The sequence below is a fragment of the Eubalaena glacialis genome, chromosome 2 (assembly GCF_028564815.1).
Source record: "Eubalaena glacialis isolate mEubGla1 chromosome 2, mEubGla1.1.hap2.+ XY, whole genome shotgun sequence".
Classification (NCBI taxonomy): Eukaryota; Metazoa; Chordata; class Mammalia; order Artiodactyla; family Balaenidae; genus Eubalaena; species Eubalaena glacialis.
In genome coordinates, this window is record NC_083717.1 from 153,900,456 (window position 1) to 153,918,713 (window position 18,258).

At 40.2% G+C, this 18,258-nt stretch overlaps 1 protein-coding gene across 1 annotated transcript in view; it reads right to left on the bottom strand.

The window, feature by feature from the left end:
• The window catches only part of CCDC175 (coiled-coil domain containing 175), a 62,913-nt gene that overhangs the window by 38,385 nt on the left and 6,270 nt on the right, over positions 1-18,258 (bottom strand). The window contains exons 4-8 of the mRNA XM_061181482.1: positions 16,464-16,599; positions 13,606-13,834; positions 6,995-7,117; positions 3,638-3,747; positions 42-123 (exon numbers count right to left, since the gene is read on the bottom strand). Of these exons, the coding sequence (XP_061037465.1) occupies positions 42-123; positions 3,638-3,747; positions 6,995-7,117; positions 13,606-13,834; positions 16,464-16,599 (680 nt within the window). The remainder of the gene's footprint in view (positions 1-41; positions 124-3,637; positions 3,748-6,994; positions 7,118-13,605; positions 13,835-16,463; positions 16,600-18,258) is intronic.

Here is an 18,258-nt window from a genome sequence, read left to right on the forward strand (position 1 = left end):
AATTAATTATAATCTTAAAGCCATCATTTCTGTCTTCCTACCTGTTTTATCGTCAGCAATAATTCATTTTTTTCAAAATTAGATGCATCATCCAGTTTTTCCTTGTTATTCCTAAAGAAAAGCCTATGAACAAAGGAAGCCAAATAAATTCCTATTAGGACATGTTTTCCAGCAAAGCCACATTTACTTATGACATCAGAAACTTCCAGTCCCCATCTCCTTATGCAATATATTTATTTACAATTCATTAAAATAAACAAAATTTTTACTCTTTTGAATTGATGTATTAATACTTCATTTATTTATATATTAATTTAAGAAGCAATTTTTGAACACCTACACTCTGGGAGATACAGCACAAAGTCTCTACCCTCATGGAAATTACACTCTAGTGGAGTAGACAGAATATAAGAAAGTTATCAAAAAATATACATTATATTTCAGATAGTGTTAAATGCTCCAAAGATCACAAAGTAGGGTAAAGGATAGAGAAATCCTGAGAGTGAGGATGGTACTGTAGACAGGTGATTAGGGAACACCTCTTGGGATAACTTGTGAAAGACCTGAAGGATGAGAAGGAGCCAGATATGTGAAGATCTTAAGGAACAGCTTTTCATATAGAAGGAACAGCAGGTGATAATATCCTGAGATAGGAACAAGCTTGGTGTATTGAATATTTGATGAACAGGAGTGTGAGAAGGCTGGAGAGTTAGACACAGCCCAGATCATGTAGGGTCTTGAGGACAAGGTAGAAGTTCAGATTTTATTTTGAAGGGAACCAGGGGAGGATTTTTTAAGGAAAGAAGTGACATGAACTGATTCACATCTTGTAAAAATGACTCTGGCTAGTTAGTGGAGAAAGACAATAGTATAGGAAGATAGACTATGTAGACGTCTATGGCAGTGGTCCAGAAGAGATAATGGTGGCTCAGATTAAGGTTGTAGTGGTGGAGCTGGTGAGAAATAGTTGGACTCAGGATATATTTTAAAGATGAAGGCAACAGGACATGCTTTGGATTTGGCTGGAGTTAGAGTTGGGTTAGGGTTAGGTTAGTTGGTTAGCTGGGTTAGGGTTAGGTAGTAAGGAAAACAGGAATGGTGGATGACTCCTAGTTTTCTGGCTGGATTAACTAGGTAAATAGTGATATGGAAGACTAAAGAAAGAGCTATTTCAAGGAGATGGGAAATTAAGAATTCTGTTTAGGACATGTATATTTGAGATATCCTCCAAGTGGAAAGATCAAATAAGCTGTAGACTATATGCAGTTAGAGGTCAGGGCTGGATATATAAATATGGAAGTCATTGGGGTACAGAAAGTATGAGACTGAATGAAATCGCATATGGAGAGCACGAGTAGAGAATAGAGAACAGTGAAGGGCTGAGAACTCCAAAATTTAGAGACAGAAAGAAGAACTGGAACAAGTAAAGGGTGCTGAGAAGAAGCAGTGTAGTAAATGAAATAAGAGAATGTGATGTTTGGGAAGCCAAGTGAAGAAAGTATATCAAGAAGATGGAAGTGAGCATCTGTGTCAAATTCTATTAAGAATTAAAAAACTTTGAGGAATAGATCAGATCACTAAAATTTGGCAGGATGAAAGTCATTGGTAATCTTGACAATTTTGAAACCATGTCAGCCCTTTTAAAAAAGCATCTATAATTTTTATAGCCTCTTGCACTATAATGGCAAGTATATACTTTGGGTCACAAATTGGATGTCATTTATATACAATATTTAGCTTCCAATTCCCCACTTCCCATGTGTTGATAACCAGCTGAATGACAAAAAAAGTCATAGCAATTTAGAAAGATAGGCACTGATTTGCCTTTATTATGCAAATAAATCATGCTGGATATCAATAATAGCAAAGAAGAAGGATTAAACTAGCAATGCCTCCTGTGGACCTGTGAAGAATTTGAGGTACCCTTAACTGTCCACATATAGAATTTAAACTTAGAGTTGAATAATTTTTGTTTTCCCTCAATATTTTGACCTCAAAATAGATAATGAGCTTGCAAGTTAACGATTTCATGGTGGGTGGGAAGGGGGAAATTAAGACTAATAGATTAATAGGAAGATGAGTTATATAAATTATTTTAGTTTCTTGTATAATTTATTCTTAAAGAATCTTATAGAATATTATAAAACAACACTGATTCTTCAAATCCACCAAACAAGAACTGAGCTGCCTCTCCCTACCTCCAAAGATAGAGAAAAGGAACTAAGTGAGAAAATAAAAATGCAGAGAATTTTCTTTTAATTTGCCAAGTTATAAAGAGGAAAAAGTAAATTTTTATTAATAAAAAGGGGGGGGGAACTTATATCCTCAATCACCAAATTAATCAAAAGCACTTTTCCTCAGTGAGATTCCACATGAAAACTCTTGAAAAGCTGGGATTGAAAAAAAAAAGATGAGCCATTCAAAATAAAAGATCAATGAATCCCCATTTTTATCTTGAGCATACATTTAAAACCAGTTAGCTAACATGAAGACTGCTTATAAATAAAACTTTATCAGTGTTGCAAGTCTTTTAATCATAATTCCTAGAAATAAGTTAAGAGCTAATCTATATTTTCCACTATGATTCTTTGCCTAGTTTTTAAAAAATAGATATCAACTAAAATTATCGAATCACTTTCAAAGAAAAAGATTTTTTATTCTGATTTTTAATTGTTGTATTACTTGAGCTTTCCAATTTTAAATCTGGTACTGAGTATAAGAATTATTGCATATTTTATGGACTGTTGATGGTAGAGTAGAATTGTGCTGTGCAGTTGTTATTTTAGAAGACATAATTTTAATCACAATACATTCAAATCTATGTAGAAATGAGCCATATTGTAACAGGATCCCACATGTGAAATTACTTGTCTTTTGGGGAATCTGCTCAGACCACAATTTGTCTTTTAAACTGTCAGCAAACCCTGCGGGTAAGCCCAGAAGCCATATTTATATTAAAAGACCCCACCTTCCTGTCCAGAGCTGAGCCAAACAGCTTTTGATTGGAAATCTGGGAATTCTCCTGGGAGAGAATCTGTTGGTCAATCTTTAAAGATAGACGGATCTGTGACAGGTAAACTCAGAGGGTTTGGAATGGCCATGCTTAGCCACGGACTCACCAGGAAGAGAACACAGCATGTAGATAAAGAGAGAATCGCAGAAGGAAGCAAACACTGGGCCTTGAGACAGATGGAATATTTCCTTATGTTTCTGGTTTCAGTTCCATGGTAAAAGTTTTTGCCTTGAGCCTTCCCTGTATTTTCTCAATAAGTTCTGCAAGTCCCCCTTGACTAAGAACAACAACTGTAGCAGCATGGTTAGGTGAGTTGTAGCCCTATGGCAGTGCCTTCCTCCAGGAGCAAATTTGTAGGGAGTAAGGAACTGAAATAAGGATAGTACACACCCAAAATTCCCTCCCTTTTCCTAAACTAACCACATCATCCTCAATTTTTTCTCTTGATCAACTGAAAGACTGGTTAATTTCAAAATAAAGAGGTGATTCTATAAAGCTGACAATCACACAAATTTTAGCAAAATAAGAGAATAATTTTCATCTAATATTAAATAAAAAAATTTTTTAAATGAAAGGAACATAACATCTAGAAATACTTCCGTAAAGATAAAGTATTATACTTACATTTTATCCTCCAGGATCTTACAGGATTTCTTCATGTCTTCAACCTGTTGTTCCCAATGTCTTATTGATTCTTGTAGTCGTGATCTCTCTAAATTGTGATCACTAAGAACCTGTTGAAAATTCAATAAAATTGGGGCATTCAATCATCATCAAATGATTCATGACAGAAGTCCAATTCACTAAATATTCATGTATCATCCATTCAACTTTTACACTGGGGGTGTCCTTCAGTTAAAATAAAAAGCAATCATTATATTGCTTGTTTCTTTATAAAACAAACTGAGATAGAAATAATCCTGAAATCATCAGAAAAGAAAACAAAATTTGGGAGGGAGAGAAACCAATTATAGCAATAGAAATGTGAAAACTATAAAAACAGCTTTCAAGACATGAATTCATCTTGACTACCATTTAAAAAAATTAAATATACATTTTCATAATTATTTTCAAAATGTTATTCCAGGATACTAGAATGAGTATTATAAAAAGAAAAGTCAAAACAAATTGGGTCTTTCGCCTTAGTTGATAGCTATGTCCATGTTGCAAAGATTTTTTCTTAATACTTAATCAGTAATTTGGAAATGGAAAAATTGGGTACTATGAAAAACTGTTAGCATGATTAAAAAGGAAATATGGATAGAGAAAATTCATAGTGAACATATTTTTACAACACAATTTTGGAATAAAGAAAAGGGAAAGCAAACTTATCAGAGCTTGGGCCTGCATTTCAGCTTGTGAGGGAAAGTGGAGCTGAGAGAAAAGCTGATCAAACAAATTCCTTTGCTCTCTGGCATAGAGCTACCATGGACAGATTATTTAGAGCCACCTAACCCTGCACATCACCGTGGGGTCAGAAAAACACCTGTTGGGGGTATAGAGGTGCTCTCAGTCATGCCAGGTGAGACAGGTGGATGAAAGCTCCCCAAACTATTTTTTTTCCTCTGAAGCACTCATATGACTGAACTTGTGGACTATAAGTAGTTCCAGAGTTAACAGGAGTCTGAAATCCTAGATATGCCATCAAAAATTAGCAGAATGTCCAAAGAACTCTGACCAATAATCAGGATTAGTGACTATACGCTGAAGGCCCGTCCTGCCTGACATCCATAACCTCTAGCCCTCGGTCCTCCCCGCCCTGGACATGTAGGGCACCTTGAGAATCACACATCGTTATTCTTTTCTGCCAGCATCACACCAGCTTGACCTGGCTGCAGAGTTTTCTAAACTAAAAGCACCACATGAAGATGAACCTGAAATTCCCTGTAGTCTCAAGTCCATAGCCAAAATGTTGTTTTCTAATCTCAGGCAATAACAACAACAAACTTTATCAAATACAAAACACTCAGCTAAAAGCCTTATGGGCATGACCTCATTCCATCTCCACAAAAGCCCTTTGAAATAGGCAATATTATTACCCCCATATTATAGGTGAGGAAACTTCGGGTTGGTAAAGCCAAGATTCGAACCCAGGTCCCTGTGATACTGAAGTTCGTGTTTTAAACACAATTCTCCACTGGTAAGGTGGGATGGGGCGCTGGATTGCGGGGAGGTAGAGAATGACACTGGAGCTGAGTTTACCCCTGCCACCTCAAGCCTTGACTTATTTGTCTTTAGAGATCTTTGGAGAACAGGTTAAGGAACATATACTTCATTTTTCCAAACTAGGTGGTGTGCTTGACATAATTTATGAGGCCCCAACTGTGGATATGAGTTTAGGCGTGCAGATAAGATCTGTTTTATACAATCCCTGTGCTCTCTTTTGAGCCTAGCCTGACTCATGCTTCCTTACTATGTTGATATATGAAAAAACAGATAATCATCTTTTTTTTATAAATTTATTTATTTATTTTTGGCTGTGTTGGGTCTTCGTTTCTGTGCGAGGGCTTTCTCTAGTTGCGGCAAGCAGTGGCCACTCTTAATCGCGGTGCACGGGCCTCTCACTGTCGTGGCCTCTCTTGTTGCGGAGCACAGGCTCCAGACGCGCAGGCTCAGTAGTTGTGGCTCACGGGCCCAGCCGCTCCAGGGCATGTGGGATCCTCCCAGGCTGGGGCTCGAGCCCATGTCCCCTGCATTGGCAGGCAGATTCTCAACCACTGCGCCACCAGGGAAGCCCCATCATCTTTTTAAACGCACATATTTGGGGGAAATTTTTGATTTTACTAATGTTTTGTAATTGGATGTCATAATAGATATATTGTAACTATAATGGTCAGAATCACAGTATAACTAGTATTGATATAATGGAATTAACTGAAGACTCTAATAAGAAATACGATGTTTTAGTATTACTGTTGCCCCATATAGTTTTACATGTAATTCTCAACACAAATAGAAGAAATACACTAAAGACTCATTAATTCAACTGTGATAGATTAACAGGTGTTTCTGTTTTAATTAACATAGAAGTAGTATTAACATTAACCTCTTCAAATATAGTCACTGCATAAGCTTCAGTTTTCTTATCTTTAAAATGAGGATAATCCTCACAAAATATTTATCACAATACTGGTTTTCAATCAATGTTATTAATTTTTAAAAATAGAAGTGCAGGGCTTCCCTGGTGGCGCAGTGGTTGAGAATCTGCCTGCCAATGCAGGGGACACGGTTTTGAGCCCTGGTCCAGGAAGATCCCACAGGCCGCAGAGCAACTAAGCCCGTGAGCCACAATTACTGAGCCTGCGCATCTGGAGCCTGTGCTCCGCAACAAGAGAGGCTGCGACAGTGAGAGGCCCGCGCACCACGATGAAGAGTGGCCCCCACTCGCCGCAACTAGAGAAAGCCCTCACACAGAAACGAAGACCCAACACAGCCAAAAATAAATAAATTAATTAATTAAAAAAAAAATAGAAGTGCAGAGCTCTGAAGTATTTTCTAACTCGAAGAGACAAATAGTCTCCTTTCCATATTAATGTACTCAATATAAATGGAGAGCCTAAATTCTGTTTTATTATCACACATTCAGAATTAAGGAATCTGCCCATGTTTATTCACTTTGTTATGTAAAATAAAGCAATCTCACACAAACATTACATATGATTCTATATCCATTTGGTCAGTTCTGTATGTATTTTTTAAAAAACATTTTTACAGTATTTTGGCCCATCAAATGCAATGTGTACCTAAGCATTCCAAACTTCCTTCTTTCCATCATATTCCTAAAGAAGAAAACACAATTGCACTATAACACCTTAAATGTCAGAAAACATTAACATGACAAAAACATTCTCCCCTGAATGGCATGAAGATTAATTAAAATCAGCTCCTTTTTTAAACCACCTGCTATTAGTTGTATTCAAGGCAGTGTATATTGAGGTGCTTGGGGTCGGGCTTGAAGAAACATAGTTTATTCTTTCTTACCACTCTGCTGGTAGTAACGGTTTCTCTAATTTTTGTCATTTTAAGCCTTAATCTATCCAATTCTTTCTTCTTTTTGTAAGTCTCCTTTCTCTTAAGTTCACAGAGTTTTTTATATTCATCAATCTGTAGTGACAAACATAATAAACAAATCAAAAAGCTTGAGGACAACACAGTTTAGGAAATCTTTTTTTTAATTTTGTCAACCTAATTCATATGTAAATATACCATATTCAATCAAGTATATTATCAAATTAAAAGAAAAACAGGTTTGCTTAGTTTGAAGCATCAGAGGAAAAATAATAAATCACAAGGACCAAACTGTAATTATAAAATGTTGAACTAGTAAATTTAGAGGAACAATGAAACAATGATCATTAATAGCAAATTAAAAAAGCAACTGCCATTGTAAAATTTACTAGTAAAACATCATAGCAATTGTTGCCAGATTTACTGTGCGCTAAGCACATCAGGAGAGTCAAAGGAAGGAATTAAGAATTGTTTGGAAATCTAAATTCACATTATTTCATGAGAAGTAAAACAGACCAAAAACAAAATCGTTGAAGATAGGGCAGCTCACAATCCTAAACAACTTACCATTTTGTCACCCATACCAGCCCCTGAGAGCTAAAGGATCCTTACCTCCATTTATCTGTGCTTGTTTCAAAAGCACCCAGTATTTGGTAGAAATGTTTGCAGCTGTGTCTTAAGAGATATTCAGTGGTCAAATGCCCTGAACTGACTGTGACTTGACCACAGGAGTGCTCTGCCTGCGCAGATGAGGCCTAGAGGTGTCAGAAAGTTACCTTTGCTTCATTACCATGTTAAGATCTCTGCCCAGAGGGGGCATTTGTACTCTGCTAGGCACAATTCATGCCCTGTGCAAGGAAGCATGGAAGACTGTGCATGCCCCAGCTGCTCTGGCTGCCTCTGTAAATCTCTGCCCCTTTCCTAGAGCCCTGATGACCACTGCCTCCTACTCCTTAAAATTCCCTTATTCCCCTCCCTTCAGGGAGATGGTGCTTTTAGAGCACAAGCTCTCCCTTCTCCACTCCGTGATCAATGACTCGAGTTTCTGATCTCGAACCCGGTTTCGTTTGATTGGCATTTGCAACGCTGGGCAAAGGACCCATTGAGGGGGTCACTGACCTGTTGGGGATTGATAAAAGAAATTTTCATATATTGAGATATAGGGAAGTCATTCTGGCTTATACATGAGTTAACTTGAATTTTATGCTAACTAAAATAGCCTGTTCGTGGCCTATCATGCATACATTGTACATTGGCCTTAGTTATTTAAGAAAAGGGCACATTGACCAGAAGTAAAGAATGTCCATGTCAAAAATAAAGATTAAATGTCCCTCTTCCTGGGACGCTAATGCTGGTACTCCTTTGATGATAAGACCCCCTTCCTAGGTGCCAAGGCCATACTGACTCACTGTGTACGTGCTGGTCTGTTCTTTTTTTTTCAAAACATTGAAGAAATGTAACCCTGACTTGTTTAATGTTCTTTGTTCTGACAAGATATAAAACTATACTGAATACCCTGCTTCTCCGGAGCAGCTTCTCAGAGTAATCTGGGAAGATGGCTTCTGAGCTAGTCCTTAGTTTGGCTCAAATAAAAAACTCTTTTCTCTTCTTATTACAGATTGTTTATTGATTATTTTCACTAACAGGATAAATAACAGTTTTACTAAGATTAAACATATTGTGATTACCTGTCAGATCCTATTGAAATGAGTCACCTTATCAAAATCAGACACATCATGGATTTGTCTGGCAAAGTGAATTATCAAGAACAAGGTAACTGAATAGTAAGGCCCGAGAAAGTATATTTAACTCTGTATTAAAGAGTTATGAAAACATATGTTTGTGTGGCTTTCCATCAAAGCCACCAGCCAATTCACCCAAAGTGGTTACTCTGAATGAATGTGATCATTATCAGTTATCTCTGCACTAGGGCACAGGTGCATTAAAATGAAACTTGGTGATAATAAATTTTGTTGAAAATTGAAATTCTGTGCTCATACTTTGGCCTAAGCCTTCTCCCAAGGTCTTGGGTCTTGCAATTATAGAAATAATATTAGCAAAAACTCTTTTGTGTTAGAAGAGAACTTACTGGTTTGAAGACTCTGACAGCTGTAAACAACTTTTCCTTTCTCAATGGAAATAAAGGGAATTAACAGGCTGTTACTATGGCATATGATGTGCATTTAGTGAGCATTGGTGGTTGAGTCCTTAATATCCACCCCCAGTTGGTCTAGCCCACTAGTACACGTATTCCCTTAGGATCCACTATTGTTCTGGGGTGGGCACTGTCCTAACCTGGCTGGATCAGACATAGCAAGAAACTTATGTCCTTGGTTGGGAAAGGTTTTCTTCTTTCTACTTGACTAAGGAAACACAGTCAAGTTGTCACTGGCAGCCATCTTGTGATGAAGAGGGAAACCAGCCTTAAGATGAGAGATGGAGGAGGGATGAGCCACTGAATTAGCTAGTCCTGCAGTCTGCCCTACCTTGGGAATTCCTACTGTGTAAGATAATAAATGTCCTTGCTATTTAAGTCAGTTTGAGTCAGGGCTTCTGCTATTTGCATATGAAAGTATCCTAACCCTTTTCCAGGGAGATAGACCAGGGGTAGGCAAACTACTACCTGTGGGCCAAATCCAGCCTCCACCTGTTTTTGTGAAGCCACATTCATTTATTTAGTTAGTGCTTTTGGCTTCTCTGTGCTAAAGCGGCAGAGTTGAGTAGTTGTGACAGAGACTGTATATGGTCCACAAAGCCCTATTAGTCTCTGGCCCCTTTCAGAAAAAGTTTGTGGATCCCTGAGAAACACTATTCACAAAAGGAAGGAGAACCTATCATGTTCTCAAATTCCCAATTTGAAGCCCCTCTGGTCTTCCTTCCTTTTAACATTTATATTAAAGAATAGGAAGGGGTTGGGGAGGGTAGAAACTTCCCTTTAGGGCTTAAAATGAAGTTAGAAACTCAATCATTCAATACAGTAATATTATAGAGTGCCTACAACATGCGAGAGGCACTGATCCTGATGCTAGAATTTAGCAATGAAAAAAAACAGACAAAATCCCTGCCTGGTGGAGCCTTCCTTTTGGTGGGCAAAGCTCAGATTCCATGCCACTACTGACCATTGTTTCAGCCCCTGGGGAAGTAAAGAAAAGGGACAAGGCTCTCCCCACTCCTAACCTACACTGCCCTGCACATCGTCCCTCCCCTGTGTCCATGCAGACACATCCCACTTTTTGCCCCTATAACTTCAGTGAACCCCTCCAGTGTGGGGCTTCCAGACTGCTCAGAGAGAAAGTCCAGCAGAGGGCTGCAAACAGTGGGTGAAATCAAGTCCTCTCATCGTTGTTGTGGGTAGAGAATGAAAACAGGAAAACCCCTTTTGGTCCTTGTTGTCCTGACTCTATTTCATTGCAATAACAAAAACTCCAAGCAAGGTCTAGTCCAATGATAGGAGTCAGGAATTTCAGTTGACTCCACTACTGCAGTGCAGGCTAACAGCTGGCTTCATCCCTGGAAAAGGTCCAGGGAACTCGGCTTTTACAAATTCTGTTTAGTGGCTGCAGACTGCCCAAGGGACTCTTTGCCAGCGACTTCACAAAGTGCCTGTTCTGAGGATGACTAGGGCTGAGCTGTCTATACTTAAGAAAAATAATCCATGGTTTTAGTGTAAAACTGCTTCTGAAGACAGGGGCACTTTACAGGATAGAGACTCTCAGACCTGACTGGAACTTATGAATAGTCTTATCATGAAACCAATCATCCCAAGAGCCAAATTGAGACGAAGGAAGAGGGCAGGGCAAAACCATTAAAAGAATGAGGAAGGGGACAAAGCCGTTGGAGAAAAACAGGATACTCTAAAAACTGGTTAGGGGCTTCCCTGGTGGTGCAGTGGTTAAGAGTCCACCTCCCAACGCAGGGGACACCGGTCCGAGCCCTGGTTCGAGCCCTGGTCCGGGAAGATCCCACATGCCGCGGACCAACTAAACCCGTGCACCACAACTACTGAGCCCACGTGCCATCACTACTGAAGCCTGAGCGCTTAGAGCCCGTGCTCCACAGGAGAAGCCACGGCAATGAGAAGCACACGCACCACAACGAAGAGTAGCCCCTGCTCGCCACAACTAGAGAAAGCCCGAGCGTAGCAACAAAGACACAATGCAGCCAAAGATTTAAAAAAAAACTGGTTAGAATCAAATAGGCCCAGGATGGTGGATGATTTGACTTCCAGTAGACCTTAAGCCTCATTATACACTCATTGTAATACATTAGCATATGCTAAATGACATACCCACAGGCACCGTGACAGTTCCCAGGCTGACCATAAAAGGCCAGAAAGAGGGTAGTGGCCCAATTCCTGGAAATCCTCACCCCCTTCCCCAAAATATTGCAATAGAATATTCCTCCCACTTGTTATCATATAAAATTACGCAGCCTGTAAAAACTAACCACCCGCACACCCTGAGGCCACTCTTGCTTTCTGAGACAGGTCGGCATTCTGCCTAAGGAATGTGTATCTCGCTAAATAAACTTGCTTTCCCTTTACTTTGTCTCACTCTTGAATTCTTTCCTTTGTGAAGCCAAGAACCCTCACTTGGCAGTCTGTCCCAGGGGCTTGCACTTCCCAGGGAGTGATATTTCTCTCTCTTGCATCAAAATGTTGATCACTGCCAGATTGTATTCTACTAACTTTTAATTAAGACTCAAGAAGTGCAATTTAATAAATGTTCTTTTCTTTCTTTCTTTCTTTATACATATATATATATCTTTATGCATATTTAATATAGCAGGGTTGCAAGCCCAGGTCCAATTTCCTGCATTATAGTTATGCCAGTTCCCATGATGCAGAGGGCAGCACCAGGAGCTCAACAGCAAGTTCCATCCTGGGCTAGGCCCTCACTGCATGGAGGAAAAGAAGGCTGCTGCTAGGAACACCTAGCACGGAGATAGCCCTGCTTCCCCTGGGGCAACCGGAAGCAGAACAAAGAGGAATCAGTCAGAAGCCATCCTGAGGGCGAATTATTTACAATTCAGGAGGCAGTAGCTATCTCCACTGACCCTCACAAAATTGCTGGATTCAAAATACCCTTCTCTCTTGGGGCTGTGGACAAAAAAATGTGGCCTGCCATTTCAGTAAACAACGAATGTTGCTCGCCATCAAGCCATCAGCCACTGTGCAGCCTCAGCCTGATGGTGTGCCCTGAGGGGTTTCAGGATGGAGAAAAACAGGATACTGACCCTAGGTAGTTAAGATGCATATCAAAGGAATGATTTCAATGAGCCCAGACTCTTGCATCTTCCCATACATGGAAAAGCACTAAAATCATTACCTTGAGATGTCTGTCTTTTTGTGATTAGCAATAATCTTTTGATGTTGGACTATCTGGTTTTTCCCGGCAAAAATTTCTACATATCCTGGCTCCTCCATTACCTCTTTGGAACACTTCCTCAGAACTATCTGAGAGGCTGCCTTCCCAGGCTACAGTCCTCAGTAAGGTCCTCAAATACAACATAATTCACAACTTCTAGGTTGCGCTTTTTTCTTTTTCCAGTCGACAGGGCCCTTGGCTCTGCCTAGACCCTCTGCAGGCCTCTCCTCTTGGATTCATTCAGTAAGAGGCACAAGTTCTGAAACCAAGCAGTACACTCTGGGGCTCCTGGGCACAAAAGTCTTTCCCTGTCCCCTGTTTCTTGTTTGTAGGAAATACGCTTTAATCAGCCTCCATGACCTTCCCTGCGTTCCAAAGAGCAGGTGTAAACAGTTGCTAATCAGGGAAGGGAGGGGATCCAGAGACAAGGGAGGAGCAGTGAGGAGACAATAGTGCAGCCTTGGGGCAGGGTCCTGGTTCCTCCTCAAGGGACACACATAACAACATCTCTGAGCTCTTCTATAGCACTAAAACCCACACCAAATGGAAGATGCTAACTACCTGTTGAAGCATTCTTCATTCCAGAGAGAAGGTCACAGTTCGAGAACCTTGAGAACCGCAGAAGCCATCACCAGACCACCAGACTCCAGATGACCTCTGGGTTGAAGGGATGCAGGCCCCACACGTGCCCTGATCCATATCAGCAACCCTTCCCCTCACAACCCACCCACCCACCCAGGCTGGGGACACACAGTTTTGAGGGCATTAACCCGCTATGGCCCCCCTTTCTCAGCAAAGCAATAAAGCTATTCTTTTCTACTTCACCCAAAACTCTGTCTCTGACTCAAGGTGGTGACAGTGCACAGAGGTCGGGTTTGGGCATCAGTTCCGCCAGAGCTGAACTCGCTGATCCTGTCTGCAGAGACAACCAAGTGACACAGAAGCAAATTCCTGGTCCCTACATTGCTGCATATAAGCAAGGGGCCAGCCCAGTGTTACTACTCCTGTCATTCGTATTCTTTCACATGAACTCAGATGCTGCTACACAATCAAACATCTTCCCCACGGGCTCCAGTGTCCTTGAGCCTCTGCTCTATTCCTGCAGAAGATACCACGGGAATGCTTGCTAGCTTCAAGGACAAATAAGTTATTTCTCATTTCCTGCCCTCAATTCTGTACAATTCTGTATTTTTCTAAAAAATAAATCATGCCACTTACCTCTTGACTCAATTTTTGTTTTTTTTTCAAATATTCTGCTTTTTCTCTTTCCATTTGCTCCTCTACTTCTTGAATATATCTTTTTTGCAATTCTAGTTCTTTCTTCTCTGAGTTAATTTTGGTATAAGTCTCATTGATGTAAACAGTGGTAGTGGCTTTTTCTTTCATCGCATGGTTGAGTGACAGGACAACATTTTCATAATGCCTCGCTAGTTCCTCTTGCTGTTCACTAGGAGAAAAAGAATCGTTCTTGGCATGAAAAGGATGGCTTTCCAGGAAGAAATTTAAAGTCTGTTTGATGAGATGAACCACCATAAAGAGGGAAATTTAACGAATACTTATTTTAGAGTTGAATTTGTGATTGTCTAAAGTTGGTTGAGATGAAGGACAGAAGGAAACACAAGTGTCAACCTTGTAACTCTTTATCACTGCAAAAGTGTCTTGTGGTCCTGCCTCATCCCAGGTAGTAACTATGGGATATTTTGGTTTAAAACATACAATGATTCAAAAACAGTTTTGAACAGGTGAATGGAATCTGGCCGGACAAATGGTTTGATATGTAGCATTGCCATAGCTACCTTATCATCCTGAGATATGTAGTTTAAGCCAAGGAAAGATAAACATCCCACCACTCTTCCAGCCACCTTCTGATGCCATTGCCCTGCAGAGAAGGCCCAGGAGAAGAAAGCTAATCCTCCTCTGATGGAAAGGAGTTGGGGAGGAGGGAATCTGAGTCTGTCTTCACTGCTCAGAGGGTGCTTGAAATCTAATTTGAACCCACTTATCTTCTCACAGCTGTAGCCAAACCTGAGTTCAAGAGGAGACATTAACCTCACATATCCATTGCTGGCCACACCCACCTTAAGATTGTGAGAAACATCTACCCCAGGGCTAACAATAAAAGATTTGGAGGAAGGACGATTGGTGGCATTTCTCTATTTTCCTTTTTTCAAAGCTCCTGCAATGTAATGCCTTTTTCCTTTTTCTAATCTCCAAGGCTAAACACTCTAGTTCAGGCGGATTGTGTGAAAGGCTCAGGAAAATGGAAACAGGTTGTCGGTAAGTTTATTTTCCAGAAGTCAGCTCTACCACAGAAAGGCAATTAAGAGAAGCTCAGGCTAGATGGGGCCAGATAATGGGTGCTTTGTAGGTTTAGTGGAGGAAGCCTTCTAAGAATGAAGCAAACTAAGGATTGAGTAGCCTTAAGGAAGCAAAGCAAAACGAAACAAGTCAAATCAATACACCTGACTAGGTGTATTGTGCTGGGTTGGGAGAGCTCTCAGAAACGGAATGTAGGACCCAAGGAAATCCCCCTCCCCAGTTTCTGAGGACTGTGTCCAGTTTTTGAGGAGTGTCCAGGAGAGGATCACTTGTCAGAGAGTGTGGGCACCTTGATATACATCTTTCTTTGGAAAATGGATACAATAAGTGATTGTAGCTTGATGATGCTAGCTCATCAGGCAACCCATGTTATGTTCATTTGTAATTTGACTTTCCATAAAGATTTCTCTAGAGCAGTGATTCTCAAAGTGTGCTCAGGACCAGCAGCATCTGGGAACTTGTTAGAAATTCAAATTCTTACCCCCATTCCCCAGACCTGCTAAATCAGAAATCTGGGGTGGAGGTCCCAGGAATTTAACAAGCATTCCAGGTGATTCTGATGTACGCTCAAGTTTAAGAATCACTGGTCTATAGGGGTGTGATGGTGCTGGTCAGTTGATATGAGTATTCCAGCCTGGATATTATCTTCCTTGTTATTAGTTTAGAAATTGATAGTCTAGTTTTGATAGTGGTCTCTGGTGATTGTGGCTAGCATGCACCACACACAAATCTGCACTGTGAATCCCTAAGAGGAGTTAGAGTACGCAGTCTTTCTCAAACTTACGTGATCATGAACCTTCTTTTTCATGGAGCATCTCCCAGAATAGGTGTTCTGAGGGCCTACTTTTAGGAACCTGTCCCTGGGCCTTGAGGTCCCCACCTAATTCCTGATGCTTTGATATCTTGTGCACCAAGCAACCTTCTGATTCTTTTAGCTTCCCAAGAAGATTTTTTCACTATAATGAGGGCTCTTTGAGTATTTCTTACACCAACAAACTGAAAGTCTGACATTTATACATTACTTTTGAGAATTTACTTGTAGTACTGAGTTATTCTTCAGGGTTTTATTGTTTTTTTCTTTCAGAATATCTCTTCCTCCGTGGGCTGGGTAAGTCAAGATTTGTAATCTCCATTTTATAGATGGAGAAAACGAGGCCCACAGAGGGAGGAAGTGCTAACAACACAGCTGAGGAATAAAGAAAAGAAACTAACAGGTGTCAGCTCTCATTTAAATTGAAGATAAAATCTAGAACCAATCCCATTTCAACCCTCCAGTAGAATATAACTGAATGTCTTTAAGGAACTAAGCTAGCTACAATATATCTGGTTTGATATTATATTTGCAACACAATACCCAGCAAGATTTCTTGCTTTGGTGGTTGAGGTTTGTAAACTTAATTTTACTAAAAATGAAATGAAAACCACTGTGTTTTTCTACCTTTGGAGGTGGGGTGCGAGGCAGTGTGTGATTGACACACAGTAGTTGCTGCTGGGAAGCTGAATTCCCTCTGAAATTTTACAGGTCTCCTGGCTGTGGTGGTAGAAGAGTTTCTGCTCTCTTCCCAGCTCTCTGCAGCCATCACACACCCCTCATCAGCCCAGTCATCTTCTATAAGTGATCTGACCTCTTAACTTGCCCTGCACCAGTTCAGACCAGAGGACAAATCCCTTAGGAAAGATTTCCCACTTTAGCCCCAGCCCCTGACTCCCTCAAATACTAAAAAAACAAAAAACAAAAAAAACCCAAAAAAACCTACCCCAGAGCTTTATTAATTTTTTTCAGATCAAGTATTTTCTTCTTCAGAAACTCTATTTCATCATTTATCCTCGTAATTTTCATGTGTAATTGATTTATCTCAACAAGATTTAATCTTCGGGCATCCCCGACACATTCTTAAAAGTAAGTGGAAGAAATGTTACTCAGTTATTTGAGAAACTGCACAACTGTAGATACTGACTTTTCAAATAATAAACAAATTGTGTCTTTCTTTGAAATATTCTTCTAATTATGTTCCTAGATCAGACACCTCTTAATCACCTCTTTGGACCCTCTCAATCTTACCTATCAATTATTTCCCTTATTTCAGCTGCTGCTATGGTCGGTGACCAGCTTCCTATGAGCTCTGCACAATTTTAGACAGGAGCCACTGCCTAGGTGTTCCTGAGAAGAGGTAACACTGTGTCTGGAGGGTGTATTCTCATACTCAACTAGTTGCTGTCAGCGGCAGTCAACATCATATTGCACGCCATATTAGCTCTCTCTTCTCCCTGCTTTGGTTCCTTATACCACCCTCCTCCTCTTTGGATTGTATGTCCTAATAAAATAATAGTGCAAAAGCCATTGCTTCTGGCTGTGCTTTCAAGGGAACCCAGTGTGTTAAGGAACTAATTACTCATTAATAAATAACAAATCAGTGTAATCACATGAGACTTCAAAGGATTACCTCAGCGCTTCATAGATAGATGGTTAAAATGCATGGATTTTTGAACACTGCTGTTTAGAAATGGATACTGGGCCATCCATTTCTATGCAACAAATTCCCTAGAAACTGGCTGGTAGCTCCCCTGAGAGAGATTATTTTTTTGTAGGCTACAAGTTAAATTGCTCATTGTAGCAGGGCTTTTCAAACTTTATGTCTCGAATATGCATATGTATCACCTGGGGATATTGTTGAAATACAGATTTTGATGTAGTAGGTCAGAGGTGGACCTAGAGATTCTGCATTTTGTAACAAGCTCCCAGATGATGCTGATGCTACTGACCCAAGGACCATACTTCAAGTTGAAAAGCTTTAAAACACAAGGCCAATTAAATTCACTTGGCTAAGTATTCCGTGTGTATCAAGGACCTTACAAGCTAGCATGGTATTTCTTTTTCCTTCTAAAATATTTTTCCTGCTTATAAAAGTAACCCAATCTGGACAGTAAAAAAAAAAAAGGCAACCAAAGAAAATAAAACAAAAACATTCTTAATTCTGCCTTGAGCACAGATTAAGTCTTATTTTTTATCTGCATGTAGGAGTTTGTTGTATTTTCCCTGCCAAACTAGACTAACACTGTGCATATTGTTTCTTTTTTTTTTTTTTTTTTAAAGTTTGCTGTTCTTTCTTTCTTTCATTCTTTCTTTATATTTATGGCTGTGCTGGATCTTCGTTTCTGTGCGAGGGCTTTCTCTAGTTGTGGCAAGCGGGGGCCACTCTTAATCGCAGTGCGCGGGCCTCTCACTATCGCGGCCTCTCTTGTTGTGGAGCACAGGCTCCAGACGCGCAGGCTCAGTAACTGTGGCTCATGGGCCCAGCCGCTCTGCGGCATGTGGGATCTTCCCAGACCAGGGCTCGAACCCGTGTCCCCTGCATTGGCAGGCAGATTCTCAACCACTGCGCCACCAGGGAAGCCCGCAAATTGTTTTATAACTAACTATGTCACTCGGGGTCTAATCGGGAGATAGAAATCTTATATTGAATAGGGAAATTTTAATATAAAGAATTATTAACTGTAGCAGAGAATTAGAGTAATGAGGGAATGCATACTAAGAAAGTAAAGAGAACTGTA